At 34.6% G+C, this 22,398-nt stretch overlaps 1 protein-coding gene across 2 annotated transcripts; it reads right to left on the bottom strand.

Annotated features, from left to right (window-relative positions):
* Positions 1-1,848: 1,848 nt before the first annotated feature.
* LOC128998130 (RILP-like protein homolog) lies at positions 1,849-22,331 on the bottom strand. 2 transcript variants are annotated; one of them, XR_008491185.1, is made up of 8 exons: positions 21,738-22,331; positions 19,677-19,800; positions 19,285-19,418; positions 17,870-18,073; positions 12,834-12,997; positions 10,185-10,312; positions 4,603-4,695; positions 2,937-2,962 (listed from the first exon to the last, which is right to left on the bottom strand). XR_008491185.1 is itself a non-coding variant. In XM_054424129.1 (7 exons), the coding sequence occupies exons 1-7, from the start codon at positions 22,026-22,028 to the stop codon at positions 2,839-2,841; spliced, it is 1,134 nt and encodes a 377-aa protein (XP_054280104.1). In that variant the 5' UTR covers positions 22,029-22,331; the 3' UTR covers positions 1,849-2,838. The 2 variants fall into 2 exon arrangements, 1 of the variants encoding a protein (XP_054280104.1); XM_054424129.1 differs by lacking the exon at positions 10,185-10,312 and having other exon boundaries at positions 1,849-2,962.
* Between the last annotated feature and the right edge of the window lie 67 nt (positions 22,332-22,398).

The following is a 22,398-nucleotide window of genomic DNA, read 5'->3' as shown; positions in this document are numbered from 1 at the left end:
AATGACACTATGGTTCTGATCTTATGTAACAGGCTTCCACAATTGATATCTGTAGTTGGAGGATCCTCCTCTTTGGGTGACGGCCCCGTGGATGCAGACGACATTTGAGTACTGTAGTCCAATGGACTATTTTATCGTCGTCTGCATCTACGTGGATGTCACCCAAAGGCCAGAATCTATTAACACTATGGTGATAGGACTTATCATATCATAAATTACCTTTAGTGTACAATCATTTGATCTGTGTATTATTGAAAGGTTTATATTTTACAATCAAATATTTACATTCCTACTTTTGGCATCTTATTATTTGGCATTTTATACCAAACCTTTTAACAGGCAGATTACTTAAACAAATTTATTTAATAAAAAGTACCTTAAGGTTTGATTAACTCTACCAACTATCAGTATTTTGATTTGAAAGAGTAATTTGATTACATTTTGATTAATTGGTGAATTAAAATGATAAAAAAATCAATATTAAAATATATATATAAACTCTTGTACCATGTTTCTTCATCAATCTAAAAGATATGTGACTATCCCGACCCACAGTGCTAGTTAAAACGGTATATTCAATAAAACAACTCCAGGTGCCTCAGTCAAAATTGACAAAATTAAATTTCACCTGGTAAAAGTTATAATAAATACAAAGGCCTATGTTATTTAGGTAGTTCAAGTTCACTTTTAGCCTATAATACTTTCCTTCTAGCTCAAAAATATACAAAATTTTGGAAGTTTACGTTAATATGAATAAACAAATACGGTCTTATTCTAATATTCCTTTGAACCTAAAGAGGCCCAAAAATGCTTTCATGTTATGTAGTCTTTTACATTAGATTGTCGCTTTTAACATTCACTTGTTTAACTTTGTGGACAATTTATTTGTTCGCCAGTTTTCTTTTAAAAACCTGCAGGAGAGGGGCATGTACTTTAGATTAGTGATGGGCGATACGGGTCAATGTATCGATACTGCGTATCGAGACATATCGGAACGTGGTGTATCAATACGTGTATCGTATCGTATCCTCATGTATCGATTTTTTATCTGTATTGGATAAAATATCGTATCGTATCGTTTATTTATAATAAAAAAAAAAATTAAATATCTCAAATATACAAGCTGCATAGACAAATACTATGTTACTTACAAGCTTGTAAAGAGGGTCATAATAGGTTATTAATAACTTATTATATTATAAGACCTTCCTGTGTCTTTTTATTTGTATCAAACATACATACATAACCTCCAAATTCCTGGAAATCCTCAAATTGGAAAACATTTTGTTATTGTTTTCCTAGTTTTTACACAGGGATAATTAATTGAACCAAAAAGTACTAATAATGATGGTGGGTATGCCACTTACACATTAAATAGTATAATATGGATAATGAGGGTCCCCACTTCCATTAATGGTGGCCCTAGTTTTGAGGTTATTTGCAAAACATAGCTGAAAATACATGTTTTATCAGTGTTTTTGAAGATGCTAGGGTAAAATATTAAATTTCCACTACTACTTTTGAGGGGAGGAAGATGGGAAGACAAATTTCTTACCATAAAAATAAGATTTATATTAATAAATAAACAATACGATATTCGATACGATATTGGCTATAGGTGTATCGATACGGGCATATCGATACACTCCCACGTATCGATACAAAATATCGATATTTTGCGGTCCTTGTATCGATACGCACATCACTACTTTAGATTGGTAAATTTCAAAACGTTTTAAATTCAAAGTTTGTCTTAAGGCAGTCTCAAAACATCTATAGTGGAATGTCAAACTAATAACAGTATAAGAAACTATCTTATGTTTAAATTCATTAAAACTCTCACTAGGGTTCAAACTTTAAAACTATTTTTACTATTTATAAACATCAAATCCACAGTATCAATAATATGGCATCTAATATACGGATAAAATTATTACATTATCGCAACATGGCATATAAATAAAGATCAAATATATAATCGATATACACAACTACGCTATATTACTATGACACAAGGTTAGGCCTCAAATATAACCAACTTCTGACACTACTAACCGATTATGTGTAAATATCTACTTGAATTAAACAGCAAAGCACATATTAAAATAAAAGCATTAAAACACAGTAACAATAGTATCCTATATAAACTTATAAAGCTATACAAAGTTAATAATATAAAATAAAATATCATTGTGCCAGTAAAAAACATCATGCATGGTACGATTCTAGAATATATACTTAGTCTTTAAAATCCACGAGTGGATTGTATATAATTTTCTACGTAATGGTAAAGTAATATTTAACAGCTAACTAAATGACTGATGCATTTTAATTACCACCACGATATCGTTCCAACATTGATTTTGAATCCATTCTCAATTGATAGGGCTACCCTATATTAATTGTGCTGTATTTAGTTTAGATGTGTGCCGTTAAAAATGTATTGTTTTAAAAATTTATTTTGGAAAAGTTCGCAAATTAATATTTTGCAACCTATTGAAAATTTGAACAGATAACTAGATATAAATGTATGTACCAATGCAGTAGAGCACTAAATACTGGTAGGTATCTATTAACCTAGTTTTAACTATGATGTTATGATAAAACACAAATGGTTCTTTGGTTAACACTGTGTTTGATGGATGGAGCACTGAACATACACAAAATAAGACAAATCACACAATAAAATACTAAAATATCTTCAAAGAATACATTTTGCACAAACAATTAGTCAAGCGTAGCGCATAAAAATATTAACCAAGCAGGTGATATCACGGGCTTAATACTGACTTAGGTAGTTGGGCCGCAGTGATCACATAACAATTAACATTGAGACGCTCAGACAGGACCTTCAACAGACGAGCCGCCAGTGGCCAGCGCCATCTTGGACAAAGACGACAGACTACGCTTCGGACTGCTGCCTAAGAAGGTCACATTGGATTCACTAAACAGCTTGCGGAAACTGCAAACAACAAGTGAAATCAGGATAAAAACCACACGAATATAGTATATTGTATACTAAAGGAGGTTGCCAAGCCCCTTATATCCTTAAATACCACGGTTTCAAAAAGGTGAATTTCCAATACCAAGAAATCCTGAGATAACTCTTCTCTGGCCTTGAAACTTAATGGCATTATAAGTTTATTTATTTATTTTCCAATAATCACATAACATCATATTCAGACAGGTGATTTGTCATTGTTACAATAATTTATAGTCTCTATACTAAAACTATTACTAAAATAAATGTCATATGCTGAGCCTTATCATCTACACAGCTTCCATATATTCCTCCAATGAGAAGAAGGCCTTCTCCAAAAGAAAGTTTTTTAACTTATTTTTGAATTTAGGGAATGAATCCGTGTCCCTAATTGAAGAAGGTAATTTGTTGTATAGTTTTGGACCCATGTACTGAGGAGATAAATGGAATACTTTAAGGCTGTTTTGAACTGGTTTTATATTGTTTTTAAATCTAGTGTTATGAGGATGATCATGTTGATCTTCCATGAATGTGTCAAAATCACTTTTAACCATTAAAGCCAGTTTAAAGATATAAGAACTATACAAAGTAAGAATTTTAAACTGAATGAAAAACTCTTTACTGTGAGTAATTCGAGACACTTTGGCTAAGACTCTAACTGCTCTTTTCTGAAGGATAAAAATTTGTTTGGCATGACTAGAAGAACCCCAAACCGTTAAACCGTAATTCATGATGGAAGAAAAATAAGCGTGATATACTGCTAATTGTGTGTCTACATTTGTAGTATGTCGAATTACCCGAAGAACAAGTATAGCTGATCTGAGTCTCTTTGATAGATTCTTAATGTTTGTTTGTCAATTAAGTTGCCAATCTATATCAATTCCCAGGTAACTGACCGAGTTTTGAGAATATATTGATGTTTGGTTCAAATTTACAGCAATGTCTCGATTCTCATTAGCAACTGAAAAGTGAATTAGTTGTGTCTTTGACACATTCATAGATAGACCATTTGCTGTGAACCAGTTTAACGTTTTGTTCTCTGATTTTGTGACTTAATCAAATGAAGGTTCTAGTTTAAGCAAATATGGTTGTCAAGTCTTCTTTTGGGTGTTTCAAAGCATGAGTCACCAAATAGTTTATGAAGAAGCACTGATCAAACATCAATATGGCATTATTCTGGTCCTCAAGTTTGGACGATAAAAGCACAGATTACATGGGACTGTGAGTGTTAGTAGTAGGTGACCTATTAGATGTGTGACAGAGATATTTTTTATGTACAGATTCAAATAGGAGCATTGTCTAAAAATAATACAGCTAACAACATAAAGAAAAAAATCATACTGTCTAACATTAAGGATACTGTAAAAGCCAGACTTTTCAATAATGTGGCAACGGTCTAAAAATATTTTGGAAAGCTATATTAGCTTGTTTCGCAAATTGTTTATCAAACAGCATATATTATGTACACTAGACTAAATTCGAGGACATTTTATTTTTATCTTGAGAATTTTATATCGCTATTAAAATAAGAGAAAGCATAATAAAACACAAAATAATGGCCTGCTGGCCAATTATTTAGTCAATAGTTTAAAGTTTAAACATGTAGCTATAACTATACATACAATTTGCGGATCCCAGAATCAGATTTCTTCCATGGTGCATCATCAGGCTCGTATGGAAGAGGACCTTGAACTGTGGAGTCATCATCTACAGGCCTACAACATTGTAAAGATATCACCTTCACACCATGTGACATAGTTAGTAGCAGAAAACATTCAATAAACTTACATGCGTGACAATACACAAACTACATCGGGATGATCATTCACTACAGCACTACAGTCTGGTTGCTCAGCTAGTGCGACTACTCACTAACACACACGCAGGTCTAACACAAACAGATGGGAGGAATTAGGAGGATCCTCTGAACTGCCACGTGAGTTATCACTGGCTTAGAAATTTGGTTATGACTTTTTTATTTTACATTTGTTATGAAATTTCTTGATGCTTTTGACTTCAGATTAGAATGATACTAGTGATGGTCGGATCCAGATCCGACTACCTGATCCGCCGGATCTGAGCTAGAACCGACGCCCGACTGGATCCACAAAAAATCGGATCTTGGGCTGGATCCAGTTTGAATGGATCCGTTTTTTTATTCTATTAACACAAAACGTCCTTAAAGTACAATTGAAGAACAGGTGTTTTGTCATAGTTATGTATTTTTAAATAAAATAAAATAATTGTAAATGCACAATTTTAAAATGGGTTAAAAATAAAGGTAAAAAAAATAAATAAATAAGAATAAAAAACCCTCATAGCTTTGGAATGGATCAAGATAAAAAAAAACTGTTTGTGGCATTGTAATCAGGGTAAAAATCTAATTCAAAATAATTTGTCACAACCACACCTTTACATTTGAAAAAAATATTTTGCATCCAATATGGCAAATCCAAGATGGCGGCTGTAAATGACCACCTTGTCAAAATGAAGTACTTACTACCCAATAGTACCCAACAATGTTTGGAAGTGGTCTGGGATTGATATCTGAAAAAATTTAGAAAAAAGTTGGTGGTGTTCCTTGTATGTGTCCATGTACAAGACTAACTGTGTCCATATATAAGACTATCTGTGTCCATATACAAGACACAGACAGTCTTGTATATGGAATGGACACATTTAGTTTTGTACATGGACACAGACAGTCTTGAACATGGATACAGATCGTCTTATACAGGGTGGTAAAAAAGTCCCAGGACAGTTAAATATATCAAAAAATAATGTAGATAGAGCTACAATACTTGGTACAAAGTTACAGGGCATAAAACTCTATTTTAACAAATATTTGGTGATCCAATAACTCTTCAGGGGGACGGCCTACAAGACCTATGCTTACGTTAACAATTTTCTTCCGATTCCTAGGGCTGTGCCCCCTGAGGAGTAAGCGTATAATAGCAATGTAAATTAAATGAATCTTTGAACATCTGCCATTTTGCGCAGGATCAACCTTTTGAAGTGCGGTTTGCGGCATTGTATTCTACTAAAAAGACCTTTAATTTGATGTGCATATTGACCTATGCTTCCGTTTAAGATTTTCTTCCGACTCCTTGTGGGCCGTCCCCCTGAAGAGTTATTGGATCACTGAATATGTGTTAAAATAGAGTTTTATGCCCTGTAACTTTGTACCAAGTATTGTAGCTCTATCTACATTATTTTTTGAAATATTTAACTGTCCTGGGACTTTTTTACCACCCTGTATATGTAGGCCTACACAGTTAGTCTTGTACATGGACACAGACAGTCTTGAACATGGATACAGATCGTCTTACATATGTACACAGTTAGTCTTGTACATGGACACAGACAGTCTTATATATGGACACAGATAGTCTTTGACATTACCTACCCATATGAGTTATTGACGTCGACATACACTGTCACATTACCTAGCCATATGAATTTTTGACATCAACAAATACAGTACTGTGAAATCGCCTAGCCATATGAGTTATTTAAAAAACCCCGCCCTTGGAAAGAAAAGAAAAAAGTTATATGGATCCGGAACCGGTACCGACATTTTCTTGGATCCGCCCATCACTAAATGATACCAGACAATATTTATTTTACTTAACTAATCTAGAAGTTACAAAATATTTTCATCACAATTCTGTAAACTATTTCTTGTCATAACCATTTTCAAGGAGCTAAACAAAAATAAAATAACACCAAACATTTATTTTTTTAATTATTTTTTTTTAAGAGGTTGGCGGCCTCTTTAACCTTGCATTTGCCCGTCCACATAGACTACAGATCTGTGCGTGGAACGTATCCAGCAAAGCAAGGGGTGAGCCGGTACAGTACAAAGGTGAACTGTACTGATAAAAGTTTGTGGCAGTGACCAGGATCCAAACCCACGACACTGCTGCCTTGGGCTCGAAGTCCGCAACGCTACCAACTGAGCCACCGGCTCACCCACATTTGACTCCGACTTGTTTATCTAACTAGATATGAATTGCGATTTTTGAGGCATCATACAACAGATGTTATAATTCTAGGTAGTGAAGGCAATCGGGGCTTATGCTACAGCACTGTGGATAAATGAGCAGGATAAACTAACCATACGTAACACATACGTCAACATTATTATACAGTAGGGTCCAGATGATCTGACCTACCCTGTATATGACGGAGGACTGAGACTGTACATTGTAGTGGGTGCATCATGACAACCCTTATCTTGCTTCATGAAGATGTGGGTCAGGCTTAAAGCTCATGCATTTCATGCTTTCTCTTTGTTTTCACATGCTGCACACAACCCTCTCATACCCGCAAACCTTAAGTCTTACCTTGAATCATTTGTGGCTCATTGGGCATTTACAGCTTTGTCCTAAATCTATATTAATACGCAAGCAGTTTTCTTTTCACAGTCATAACTCGATAACGGCTTGACGGATTTTAACGTTTGAGGTGTCAAATTAAAGGTATTTTCACGTAGATGTGAAAATACGTCTCAGAATAATAAGAAAGGGCATCACTTATATACAGTTAAGAGCTAAAGTTTGGGAACGGCGGCGCTATCTGTTGACATTAGATCAAACTCAATTCCCTTTGTTTACAACTAAACATATGGACATAGTTTGAAATAGTTTTTAAGTTTAACCACAGACTGCAGGACTTATTACTTCAGGAGAAAATCCGGAATTTTATATTTTTACTAAAACATCTGTTAACTAAGTCTGGTTCATAAATAAAGAGTTTCCTAGCAAGACCTGACAACATATCTTTAAATATACTACGTGAAGGCGATTTATACGAAACACTACTCTTCAGTTAATAATGGGCGGATATTTTCAAACTATGTGTCAAAATTAATAATTTTTTGTGTAGACGCCCAATTTCTTTAACCAATTTCTGTAATAAAAGTCCTCGGGCTTTGCTCCACAGGCCATCAAAATCCCAATGTATTTCTTATGAAGAAAATTTACTAACCCAGCTGTTATGCTTTGTTCTGCTATTTAATTTAATTTGTTTACAAAGATAATTGTTTCTTGGTGCCATGTGGTCAATGACTTATACTTTTGCATATATTTTAAATGCAATACACTATATAAAGTGGTAGCAATACATTATCTTCATTTAAATAATCAATAAACACGATTGAGCCTTTGCCTATATGTTTCCTGGTAAGTGTGTTGTAACAGTTTCTAATAGTATATTATAATAGTATCTTACAGTAAAACCGAATTATTCTTTTCTCCATTCTCACCCCGTAGCGAAGCACGGGCAGAGCAACTAGTTTTAATTAATACTAAAGTAGGTGGTTTTACTTGGTTGTTATTTATTTTTTGACGATTGATGATTAAAAACAAATAACCTACGAGTTCAATGTTCCTACTTCATAACTAGTATATGTGTGTTTATTGAAAGTTTTAAATGTTAAATATAGTTAAAAACATTTTTTTAATGGTTTTCAATATTTTCAAATGGGAAGCAACATATATTTATCCAATATTGTTGCGGTCAGTTTAGCCCTCAGAATGTTATGTGTCAAAATGTCGACACATAACACACTTTGTGTAGTGTTTTGTGTCGAAATTTCGACTCACAAACACTGTTTACGGCGAAGGCTCTATGACTGACAAAATCGGATTGAACTGGATCGAGTTAGGTACCTATAGTTTTATTTGGCAGATTCTAAGCTTTCTCCCGAAGTCTGTCTCTAAGCGCTTTTTTCTCTCGAGCCGATCTTAATTGTAGCAGACAGCTGACGTGCGTATTTGTAAACAGCTTGAATAAAACACATCAGTTCGCACCGATGACTGATGTGTTTGATTACGTTTGTCATTGTTTTTGCATTATAAGAAGATTTAAGTGATTTTGAAGGGCTGGTTGATGATCCTGAAGAAGTAGGTAGTGATATTGATGTAAATTATCAGCCAGATTCCTAGCTAAGGTTAGGCTATGCATTCATAGCTAAACGCTATGTACCGAAACCTGTTTTTTGTCCATAACTTATTTATTTGCAAATCTACTTCCTTATATTATTATATTATTGGAATCCTCATAAAATTTAGAACAAAGTGGCTATTTTCAAATATTTATAGGCCTATAATTTATACAATTTCATTGAGCGCAAACTTATTTTTTTTTTTAATTTTTCCAAAATATTTTTTTTTTACCTAAACAATTTTTTTGAAACAAATGTTCCTTATGTTTTATGTATAATATTGAAGCCCATGATTTTCCAAACAAAATGGTATATAGAACAGTATAATTAACATTGTTTTCAAGCTTCTCAGATCCGTTTTAATAAAACCTTGCAAATGCGCAAAAAATAGGCAGACATTAAGGCCAAAACTAGGGATACTCGGAGGGTTAAGTTGGGATGGTTGAAATTTTACTGCTCTGCAGAACAAATCTATAGGAAATATATTTTTTCAGTCCTAAGGCACATCATCACAAACTTCTTCAAAAAATGCCCAATTTTAATAGTGGCTTTATGGATGAAAAGTGACTCAAAAACAATTTTAACTCTTGGTGGTGTAGCCAGTAAAAGGACAGTTAACTTTTGAATTGAATGGGTTATTCGATGATTTACTTATGGGTATTTTATCTTGATTTTCCTTCATCCTATAAACACAAAAATACAAATAACTCTAAAACAAACAATAAAAAGAGTTTTTACACTTACATCTGGTTCAACCAAAGTTAAAAGCTGGTAAAGTAGGTGCTCGCTAATTTGGTCATTCAGGACTTTGGCTGTGCCGGATTATTGAAAATGCAAAATTACTGAACGTTTTCTATTAACAGCCATTATTGTCGACTAGTGTAAACACCACTAGCTTTAAAGTGTCAAAAAATCATTAATTGGTGGGTCATTATTTCAAGTTTGATTGTGGTTCCTCTTCTTTTACAAGTGATATAAATGCTAAAAATAATCAAATACATCAAAATAAAACACCCCCGAAATACATGAAATGCAACTGACGTCTACCATTGGTTTCCGACTCTAACATGCTAATATAGCTCGAAACAGCATTAAAAATAATGTTTAGACGTGTAGCCCAATGCCGAAATTAATGAATGCTGGACCATCGGATGCTGGGTTAGCAAGCTATTACTAAATTCAAGTTATGTACAGCGCAGCACTGCAACAGTAATGTTGCCGTTCCAGTGTCAGTGGTGTTAGTGTTTGTTTACTCACCGTCAGATGATGAGGTGATATGAAGACTGTGAACAACTGGAGGCCAACCCACAGTGATTAAACTGCCTGATCGAGCCCTCTTGAAGACAGGGGCCCCATCATCATCAGGAGAAGCAACAACATTGGATCTACCACAGCCAGGATCAAACAAGCAAGCATACATGCACACCAAAGCATTACCATCATGCATTTTACAAAGCAATCAGGCTCCAATGACAAGGCATAACAATTAAACAGATAAATTTATCTCTTCAATCTATTCCCTGAACAAGTCCAATGTTATGACAAAATATCTGTAATGTGTTGTGATCTTTTATTTATATATCTACAGGGTGGGGCAAAAGTTTTACTCGCGCAGGTACTCATAAGTCATAAGTTGTTTATTGCCACAAAAACGTTTACGTTTACATTATTCTGGTTTCCCCAGATGAAACAGGTGACTTGTAAATTATAAATATTAAAAAAATTACATAAATAAACTAACAACAAAAATTGACTCCGGTTGTGAAGGTGATAGGCGGACACTTTTGGTCTTGTTGCCATCGGCCACTCATACCATGTCAGTAAACTCATGATTAGACCAGAAAACATTGAGGTTATGCAGTGTATGCCTGTTTTAAAGTCAGTGATCGTGATGCGAAGAGTTTTTGCAGGCGGCTTTTTATTCTGCTCAACGACACTTATTGTGCAAACACGATAAAATTGTTGGTCAAAAAGATGGATGAGAGTAGTAGCACCGTTGAAACTGAGAAACAGACAATGGTGATCAGTGAGAACACCGGGAAATGTAAGTGTTGGTCAGAGCAGTGGCCAAGGCGTTCCACTAGGAGGCATGCTATTGCATTAGCAATGTCCGATTGTAGTTGCAGAAGAACTCTAAACTTAGAATAGTGTTTTCATCAATAGAAAATTATAAGTATTAAAAGAATCTGATTAAAAACACAAAACTTTGTGTAGCCAAATGCTTCACGGAAGTAAATTTGTATATTTTTCACATACTCCACTACACTAAAGCTAATCTTCATCAACTCACTTGTAGAGAGAGTATACACTCTTACAATACAAGTGGCAAACCCAATCTAGATATCCCTGCCCATAGATTGGCCAAACAGATAACTGCCATAAAATAAATTGCATAGGGTTTTTTAATAAATTAGGTCTGGCAGCAAAACAGGTTCCTTTTAATAGGTTTAAGTTTAAAATGTTTGAGTGGCTCATCAAAAATCTATATTACTGTATAACAGAGTACAGTGGAGTCCCGATAATCCGAACTTCGGTAATCCGAAAGTCCGCTTAATCCGAAACAAAAAAAATTTTTTTGGATATTTTTTAAAGTTTTTTGGGAATTTTTTGAAATTTTTTTTTTAAACTTTTGACACAGTTAGCTGTACCTCGTCAAAGTATTCTGTAGAATACGCCTCGCGGCTGGGCGAGATAGACTTTTTTTGTAGAGTATTTTAGTAAATATTTCACCATTTTTGTTACTGTAACATTTTAAATTTTCGTCCGCCAAATCACAAATGGATTTTATTAAGTGATAATGCTGAAGCCAATAGGTCTAGCCTTAAGGAATGTGAAAAACAATCCCGGGCTCGTGCCTGCGTCCGAAAAAAAAGTAGTAAAAAGTAAGACGAAAAAAAATTCAAAAAAAAAAAAAAAACATAATCTGAAATTTGAAATGGGCCCGGTCCTAACCATTTCAGACTAACAGGACTCTACTGTATTTAGTTTCTGATGTTAATATTAATTTTTAATTTAGAACCCACTTTTTTTATAGCTTTGGTTTTGATTTCTGTTGACTATGTCTATTCCTTGTAAAAGGTCAATGACAATAAAGCTCTTGATTCTTGATTCAGGAGTGATTTGCACAAGAATTTGGCGAACATGTTGCCAACTGCTAAACCAATTCTGCTCTTATAAACTCAACAGTTAGCATTGTTCCCACTGATCTTTGTCATCCGTATTTTTCAGTTTTAAAAGTGCAACCGCTTTGCTACAACTTATTAACCAATGATTGTATCATGTCGGCACTAGAAACAGTGTTGTTGCGCAGAATAAATAGATGCCGGTGAAAATCACCTTCTGTCACAATCACTATTTTGTTGTATTGGAAATGCACATACTGCACAACCTCGATGTTCTCCTGTCTGTGACCGATGGCAACAAGACCAAATGTGTCCACCTACCACGAACAAAGCAGATGTACTATACAAGAGAAACTGCTTAATCCACTGTATTGAACCCTGAAATCTAATTAAACTGATCTAACTGAGCTCAACCCCTCTTCAAAATAGTTCCTTATCATCTATTTGGCTTTCCTTTCAAATATAGATCAATTTGTTTCCATCTGATAACATTTAAACTCCATTATATTTAAGCACTGTCTTTAGAATTGCTGGCCTGGCTAAATCTCAACATTCATTGATGAAATAGTTAATGTTGGCATTCTGTCTTAATTTCATGAGATATAGGCCTAACACATTGATGTCATAACCCGAGACTATGATTGTTGGCATTGATTAATAAGGTTAATTTTTGGAAAGTGAAATAAAACATTTACAATTTAAATAACTAAAGAAATAACTACAAATAATTACTATTTTTAAGTTAAGACACCTTGGAACTAGATACAGGTCTGAAAATACTTACGACTCAGGTTCAGGTTTTGGGCGAAAAGACTCAAGCTCATCCTCTAGCTCGCTTACTCTAGCTTTGAGCTCGTTTCGTTCAACAAGAATCTCTTTCAGTTCAGCGGTGGAGAACATAGGAGCATCGGGGTCCTGAGTAGAGGCTGCTTCTACGGAACTCGGCTTCTGTAATGTTACGTTACAATTAGCAGCTGACTAAACAGACTCGCTAAACTGAACTTGATAGCACCATTTAGTGCCTGGAATTTAGTGAAAATCCAGATCAAACGGAAAAAGTTGAAGCAAATCATACTTTTAGAAGGGAAAATGTATTCAAACGTGATAAATAATGCCAATTTCATGATCAATTCAGCAATCTGTACCTTAACAAGTAAGAATGATAAAAATTAATGCTCAAAACATTTTTACTGTGTAAAACAAATTTGATACTAGATTTAAAATGCAGTATAGTTTTTCATTTAGCATTAAAACTTAAGAACGACTACTGCAAAGGCTTTATATAACTTGAATTTAGTAACAGACTGTATTAAAAACAGATCTAGATTCAACACTGGATCAGAGTAAATAAATTGCCAGAGTGTATTAAACATATTTATTCAATGGAAACCCGCGGTTTGCATGTGATGCACTATGGGCCCGAGAGATTATTGCCCCGCTCTCCATCTACCTTAAGGGTTATTTTTTTCCTCCTTGCACCCCCAACAACCTTGAAACCCATTACGCCACTGGACCCAGGCCCACCGGGCCCGTTTATAAAAGCGGCGCTGACGAAAACGTAAAAAAAGAGATGTCCTAGTTGTTAATGGATAAAGCTTACAATAGTGCCTAAAATTTCCTGAATAATGATTTTTTTATCTATTTATAAAACATTATTTTGTTTTTAATTAATCTGTAAATTTAAATTTACAAATTTCACCTGTTAACCCAGATTTGTTGGTTTAATTGTAAACATTTATGTGAAAAGAATCATTGACTTGAGTTTACTGAGCAAACATCTTGCGAGGAACAAAGGAAAAATTATCCATTCATTAGACAGATGTCAAGAGAATGTCATAAAATGGAGCAGTCAGATAAAGTGTGGTGAGGTAGGTTGGTAAAGTAAATCATTTCCTGTAAATAATTGTAAGATAATAGTAGAATAAGGGTTACACCTTCTGATCCTTGACAAGGATTTCCAAACACGTTTAAATTAGTAAAAGACCGATGAATCCTCCACTTATGAATGGCACTGGACAAATACTTTTTCAGACAGCAAACTTTGGTTGTAAAAAAACAAATTTTCATTTTCAAAATCTTTGAGAGGCCAGTGGAGACCATAGAAGCAAAACCATAGCCTAATACTAAATTGATAGGACTAACACATCACCGTTTTACTAAGTTTTCCAGAGTAAATTAGTTTACCATGGTGATGGTATGCTATAAATATTTGAAGAGCTTAAGGTTTGCTGTTTAGACTACCGGATCTGAGCTAGAACCGACGCCCAATAGGATCCACAAAAAATCGGATCTTGGTATTGATCCGGTTTTAATAGATCCTGGTTTTTTTTTAAATTCTATTAACACAAAACGTCCTTTATAAAGTATAATTCATACATAAGAACAGGTGTTTTATCATAGTCATATATTTTAAAATCAAATTAATAGTGACTATCTGTATCCATAAACAAGACTATCTGTGTCCATGTACAAGACTATCAGAGTTCATGTAAATACTATCTGTATCCATGTAAACACTATCTGTGTCCATGTACAAGACTATCTGTATCCATGTACAAGACTATCTGTGTCCATGTACAAGACTATCTGTATCCATGTACAAAACTATCTGTGTCCATGTACAAGACTATCTGTATCCATGTACAAAACTATCTGTGTCCATGTACAAGACTATCTGTGTCCATGTACAAGACTAACTGTATCCATGTACAAAACTATCTGTGTCCATGTAAAGACTATATGTGTCCATGTACAAGACTATCAGAGTTCATGTAAAGACTATCTGTATCCATGTAAATACTATCTGTGTCCATGTACAAGACTATCTGTGCCCATGTACAAGACTATCTGTGTCCATGTACAAGACTATCTGTGTCCATGTATGAGACAGTCTGTGTCCATCAAGAGATTCAAGAGATTTATTATACCAATCAGTAATAAATACAATAGGTACCGTCAAAACTATGCTAAAAATAAAACAAACCAATTCATATACAGTAGAACCTCGCTAATCCAAACTCCGATGGTCCGACTCCTCGCTTGGTCCGACCGTGCCGCCGACACAATAGGCTTCCACTAACATAACCTCATTGTCCAAGAAAAATACCTAGAAAACTTTATAAATTGTGTTTTTTTAGTCTAATGTGTTGAAATTTGTTCTATATTTAATCATTTCTGCCCATTATTAATATTAAGTAGGCTCCTACATTATTGTTTTTTTAAACAATAATTCACAACAATGAACTGTGAACAATAGTTCACAGTTCATTTGAAACAAATTAAATGGAAGCAAAAAAAAGAAATGTTGATCAAAGCTTCAAGGTTAAGCTATCCGTTTGCACTGACAATGTCTGCTCCTTTAGGCCTACTACACATGACAGATCCGTCTGCTGTGCGCTTGCTATGTCACAACATTTTGTGATTGGGTGACCATGGCAACTTGTTGAATGGGTGGATAAAGATAAACTCAAGAAAGAATAGAAGAACAAACAAGAAGAATAAGCGATGTTTCTATTTCATTGTTATCTTTATCGGTGTATTTTAAGACTGTTGTTATGCTATAAGTAGACTACTATTATTTTATACTTTGTTATGCGTTATCTAAGGTTTTTATCTTATTCTTTTGACCTGAAACAGCGTAGCAGTAGCCTATGACTAGCAGTAGCTTAATGGACTTTCTATTGTTCTGTCCTCTATTTTGCTGTACAATGTTTGGCAATTTGTTTGTTTAAGTACAAGTTTGAATAAGCTGTGATTTTAAACGTTACAGTTTTTATTACTGAACCAAGGTTAATGACATTTTAATATAATTATCATGACTGCGCAATAGCCTACTAATTGTATTTTTATAATGTAAAATGCAAATTATCTCATTAAAGTCAATCTATACAATTAGTATTTAGGGTTTTTTTTTGTTGGAAATAACTGTTTTATGTCATGTTGGATTGACCGTGTTTATCAGTTAGCCGTGGTCTGTTTAAAATGCAGTTTTACTACGTTTTTATGTCAATAAAAAGGTTCCTCTGATGATAAGACCTTTTTACTGCTCCGACCATGCTACCGGTCCCGTAGGCGACGGATTAGCGAGGTTCTACTGTAAATAAATTAAATGTTAACCATTACAAACCATGCTGAAATTTAATCTCACACAGCAAAAAAAGCAGCAAACCATGAAGTTATGAAAAAAAAAAAACAAAAAAAATTAAATTGTGACACATAGGGTACCTGAGTAGCCTATATAAATAAAATTACAAATTAAAACAATGGCCAGCCTTCAGAGCTTCATAAAATTCAAATAAAATAAATTCAATAAAATTCAAGTTTATTGTGTCTGTATATAAGACACTCTGTTTCCATGATATGAACACAGGCAGTCTTGTATATGGGCACAGATAGTCTTGTATTATGGGCACAGATAGTCTTTGACATTGCCTGCCCCATTTGTCATTGGTATTACCCATATGAGTCATTGAAGTTGACATACAGCCACATTACCTAGCAATATGAGTTTTTGACATCAACAAATACTGTGAAATTGCATAGCCATATGAGTTATTTAAAAAACCCCGTCCTTGGAAGAAAAAAAGAAAGAAATAAAACCTATCTGTGGATCCAGATTTGGTACCGACGTCTTCTTGGATTCGCCCACCCAAAAAAAAAAATAGTTAAAAAACTAAAATAGTTAAAACTAAATAGTAAAACTCTGGATCACCAATGCAGAATGACAGCGTGATATTGTTGCAGAAAGGAAGAGGCCTAGTTAGATCGGACCAATCTACAATAAGCTAAAGAACACACACAGGAAGACGATCTTGGAAATGCCTATGAAATTAATTTCCTAAATATTGCCGTGATCACAGAAGACAATGATGATGTCTCGAGATACGTTCAAGATTATGATATCTCCGTGACCTAGAAAGATATTTTTGATTTTCCCTCGATTGCAATTTAATAAACTATTTGTATACCTACTCCGGTACACCTATCCTTTAACAATTAATATTTTAATACTTTCCAAAGCGACCCAATTTTGGCCCGAGATCCAACGGTCAATTTTTTTACCCAAACTGATCTAAACTAAAACAAGTCTCACAGTCTTAAGAGTCTTAAGGTTAAGAGAACAAAATCTAAAGCCAAGCAGCTCTGCAGCTACTATGTTAACTCACTTAAATTACTCCAATATATAGATTTTAGTCCAATTAAGAAAGGCAAAATTACTTTAATTATTAAAAGTAAATTAGGACTAAACTATACAAACTCAGATATCCTCAAATGATTCATGAACAAATGTAACTTTCTGCATGAAGATGTTGAGATATTTTAGGTCCGTCACAGAAAGTCAAAAACATTCTGCTTTGGGAACCGTGGATAAACGTTACACAACTATTTAATTAAAGTTTATGTCCAAGAGTTGCCAATTCTAACATTAGGTCGACTTAATGCCACGTTTACACAAGACCAGTAGAGCAGGCAGGTTACTTGCCGCTAATGTATTTCAAGTTACCTGAGGCAACTAGCCTGCCTGCGAACTGGCTTTGTGTAAACACAGCTTAAGGGTTAAAATAAATTTAGGCTATATGGAAACATTTAATTTTTTCACAACAAGTTCTTAGAGATTACTAATCTTCAAACCAAACCTATACAACTTAAAAACACCAAATTAGTACGAAATAGGCCTAGTACCTAGGCTTACCTACAGAATTCAATTTTTGCTTGGAAAAAAAATGCTTTGAAATTTGTTTTATTAAAAAATTAATACTATTTTTATCTGTTGTTAGTTAGGGTTCTGAACTATTGAATTGGCCTTGATGAAATACTTACGTAAGAACTGGAGAGTCGGCTGTTTTCATGCTTTGCCTCGCCGAGCTGTTCGATCATCAACTTAATGTTGTGCCTCATACAGTTTATTTCACTATGCTTGTCGGCCCTTTCATCAATCAGTCCTCGGATCTGTTTTTGAGCTACGTAATGTTTACGAACTAGTTCTTGCCTCACAGCGGTCAATTTCTTCACTTGGGCGTTCAGCTGAAAAAGAAAAAACACATCAATCTGACAATTTTACAAACAACATTTTAGACAGTATTGATATAAGTAGCTTAAACTTCATAACCAAGTTATGAGTTGTAAAACCATTTTAAATATGTTTATGCCCCAATGTTTTTGGTAAGTCTTGTTTTATTGTAGTGCACTATTTTACTTTATTGTCTTAGGTTCAACTTAGGTAACTAAATAGTGGAAACAGAATTTAAAATTAATCAAATCAATCTTTATTGTTACAACGGTAGAGCAGTACGAATACAGTAGGACCCCTCATATCCAGCCAGATAAACCAACCTAAGTTACTATGAAAATGATAATTCATACCTAATAATAATATGCAATATATTCTGGCTTATTTTTAGAAGAATAAACATGTTTGTGAAAAAAATATTACTTTTTGGAGGTTCAATTATCAATTATCAATCATTGAGATGGGGACGCCAACAAGTATGACGCCCAAATATGAGTGAAGGATGAGTGTAGAATGGTGTGTGATGACCTGTGTAGCTTTGTTACTGACTAAGATCAGCGGTTTCATTAGTCAGGATAATTTATTTAAAGCCCAAATAAAGTTGTTAAAGTTTTTAACTAATGAATGAAATAATATGATTCTAGGTAACAAAAACTATTAAATAATGATGGGAATAAAAATTACAATAAATTGGCCTTGAAGATCATCAGGACTTAAATTGTATATACATTTCTACTCAACCTGCTTATCCATTTTGTGAAATAGGCCTACATAGATTTATGTAGGCCTACTGTACTAACCCTGCTTTGGAAATAATCCACCAACTTTTAGAGCCAACTGTTAGAGGTTAGGCCTACTAACTCAACTGAGTAGTGATATAGTAAAATGTATAAACAAGCAGACAGACAAATAGTGAGAACGCTCAAGTCGCAAAGACTAGTGCTTGCATCTAAACGTCTGTAAGCTGAAAGACAAACATTTTGATATTGGCTTCCTGGAAGGTGCCGGATAAACAGAGGACCGGTAAAACCAAGGCCGGATATCAGGGATTCTACTGAAGAAAAAATTAAATCAGGCTTTTGCCTGTGCGTGATAAGAGTTCTCACTGGCTCTTATCAATGTCTACCAAGATAAACAATGATTAAAAGCAACATACTGAATGACAGTTTATTTTTATTTTATTTTTTTATGAGAATGATTATTTACCCATTAGTTATGATTTTACCTCGTTTATTTCTGAGGTTTTGGCTGAGCAGTCCCATTCAACTTTGCGTAGTTTGTCTCTCAATTCATCCACCATACCTCGGAGACGTTGTAATACGGCTATGTCCACCTCCACCTCAGAGCTCATCGGCTGAGCTGTAACAAATGGTTATTAACATTATTATAGCGAGGGAAAGTTTTCAAGGCCTAAGTTAAAAAATACTGTTGTGTTACCACTTGCTTGTGTGATTGTTGTTACAGTAAGGAATAATGTTTACAAAAAAACAATTTGAGATCCACAGAAAAACTGTATTTATTGCTTACATGTTGGAAGTGAAAATAAAATAGGCCTAGTCTTAGTTAGTCTATAACAGGTAGCTACAGACACAAAATACGAGTATGTACAATTTTTACCTGGCATATCCTGCTTGGCCAACAAGGCATCTTTCAACTTCCGATTTTCTTCTTGTGTTTTTCTAACTACAGTTTCTAAGTCTTGAGTTTCTTTCCTCCAATGATCCTCAATCTGTTCTAGTTCCTTAAAAAAAACAGTGTTTGAGATAAGTTAATGTCCAATTCTTTGTTTGAAGCTCATTGTTGGTGATGGTGAGTTAATGTTGTTCAAAGGTTTATTACGGACATTTTCCATCACGATTGTAAAAAACAATACACAACGTTTCGGGATCTGGAATCTGATCCCGTCCTCAGGTGAAAAAACTTAACTAACACATTACAACTAACAATACACTAACGTCCAACCAAAGTTGGAATAGCCTACGTTAATGTGTTAGCTAGTCATTTTACAGTAGACCCCCTCTTAACCGACCTCTTATTAACCGATAATCGGATTATCCGCCTTCGATCGTAAAATAATACAGTTTGTTTTAACCGACCTTGCTTTGAGAGCCGTTCGGTTTAACCGCCGCTTTCTAGGAATCTCGGCATTTCCGCTCCCACGCTGGGCAATGAGAACTGAACCATACGCTTATCTCCACAGGATATGACTTAGAATAAGTTATTTTGTATTGATCACAAAAAATATAGCATAGCCTAATTGTCAGTTTGTCATCATCGTTCATAGCCCGAGCAGATCTAATCTGATTTGTTATCTGTGCGACAAATTTATAACATCATAAAGTGCGTTACGATTTTGAGAACTGATTATCTTATCGCTGGAGTAAACAAACAACCCAACTTGTAGGGAGGGCAGGGAAGGGGGTTAATAACTAACTCCAAGGTCAAGATAGTTATTGTGCCTCGAGCCTCCAGTGAGAGGCTATAGATAAACACACCGTCTTGTAACAAAATGGTTGCTTGTATCTTTAATTTCGACAAAAGGATTTGTACTGTATTACGATAGATTTGGAAAGCATCAATTAATATATTACAGTACTAAAGTTGAGCCGCAAGGGTTCACTAGTTATAATATATTCCACTGAATGTAGGCCTATTTGACTTAACCGTGTTTTGTGTTTATTTGTGAATTTTCTATCAATACGAAAAAGGAGATAAGAGTAGGCCTAGTTTATTTTATAAATAATGCAAGTAAGACTTCAAAATAATGATTATATAATTCCAAATGAATAGCACTTCATTATGTTATGATTTTAGGGAATGCCCGTTTTAACCGACCTTTTGAGTTATCCGACCTAGGTCCGGTCCCATTAGGGTCGGTTTAGAGGTGGTCTACTGTACTTGAATAGATCCAAGAGCAATATATCTTCTTTTAATAATCAGCTGGTGCCTAAATAGGTAGGCCTAACTATGTTCAGTAAGTTAGCCTAAATAAAACTGCAATGAACAGTCAGTTTCCAAATTCTTCTTGTTCTATACAAACAGTTTTCATGCATTTATAATCCAACTTGGTAAGGGCTGTAACCCTAAATATTGTAATAGCAGGAAATCATACTACGAGGACCAACCAAGAAGTACCAATTGTTTCGCATCGGCACACCATCTTGTTAGTGTGCACCAAAAAATTAGTGTCACCGATGAGATCTATGTACAGTAGGGCCTACCTCTTGTAAACAACCGAGTACTCTATCCACTTCACCACGAACACTGATGGCTGTACGTACATCGTACAACAACCCGGTGACGTTACTGCCAGACACCTAACCCACGTTCGGTGACCGGACGCGTATCCTCTGCGTAGATTAGGCTACTTTTTATTTTATAAGTGATATAGTAAATAAAATCGAATGAAGGTTTACTAATCATGTCGTGATGTAATAAATCAATATTAGTGTTGCCCAGTTAAGAAACTGTACCCGACACAAGTATCAAGAAAAGTGTTAAAATAAACAAACATTGTAACATGCACTAACTTAGTAAGCCTACTACTAACATGTCCTTCAGCCACATCCAAGAAACTGCCATATTTTATACAAAAATTGCATAAAACCCTAAGGAAACATCAAATAAAGGGAACCTATTTTACTAGATTGGATTATAGCCTAAGTTATTACAACTTACTCTTTCATAACGAATCTTATCTTCGGCCTTTTCAATCTTTTCACTTTCAAGCTTCATTATTTTATTTTCTAGTTCTTGCATGTATGAGTTCTCACGTTCATTTTTGGCAGCTAGTACTTCTAAATGTTCAAGAGCTGTAATAACTTTAGGCATGAGCCCAGTAACTGCTTCAGACCCATAACAATCAATCATCTTCTCAAACTCTTTCCCAATCTCTGAAGCAATATCATAGACATCTATAACAGTTACTTCCGTATCATTTGAGTCTTTCATCCTTTCTTTTAACGGCATCTAGCCTACCAATATCAGTAGTACGAAAGGTCTCCAACAAAATCAAGGAAACGTGAAAGGAATAACTAACTATGAAAAAACCAAATTATATCAACAGGAAATCATCACCCTTTTAAACAATCAGGTAGATAAATTATTTGAACCGATGTCACAGAAATATAGGAAACTTAAATTCCTTAATTTGCACAATATACTGTTTCACTGCTTCTGAAGAATTTGTTATAAATTACAGCTACAGGATTGAGATTGATATATCAAGCAAACGTGCAAATGAAAATGACAATGACAGTGACGAACGAGCGAGGAGCGGGAGCGACACTCAATAATAATACAATACGCCACTCGGCTCCAGCTGGACTCTGGACTCTGG

The sequence above is a fragment of the Macrosteles quadrilineatus genome, unplaced genomic scaffold, assembly GCF_028750875.1.
Source record: "Macrosteles quadrilineatus isolate MER2022 unplaced genomic scaffold, UCM_ALF_1.0 Scaffold_7__1_contigs__length_78375512, whole genome shotgun sequence".
NCBI classification, from domain to species: domain Eukaryota; kingdom Metazoa; phylum Arthropoda; class Insecta; order Hemiptera; family Cicadellidae; genus Macrosteles; species Macrosteles quadrilineatus.
Note: the sequence above shows the minus strand (reverse complement) of the source record. Positions and strands in the feature narration are given on the sequence as shown.

Bases quoted from the DNA above. Each gene is read 5' to 3' on its own strand.
- LOC128998130 (XM_054424129.1), bottom strand. From the start codon at position 22,028: ATGCCGTTAAAAGAAAGGATGAAAGACTCAAATGATACGGAAGTAACT. The intron at 19,801-21,737 runs GTAAGTTGTAAT...GTTTTTTTTAAG, and splicing joins ATAAGATTCGTTATGAAAGA to GAACTAGAACAGATTGAGGA. The intron at 19,419-19,676 runs GTAAAAATTGTA...CATTTGTTACAG, and splicing joins GGCCAAGCAGGATATGCCAG to CTCAGCCGATGAGCTCTGAG.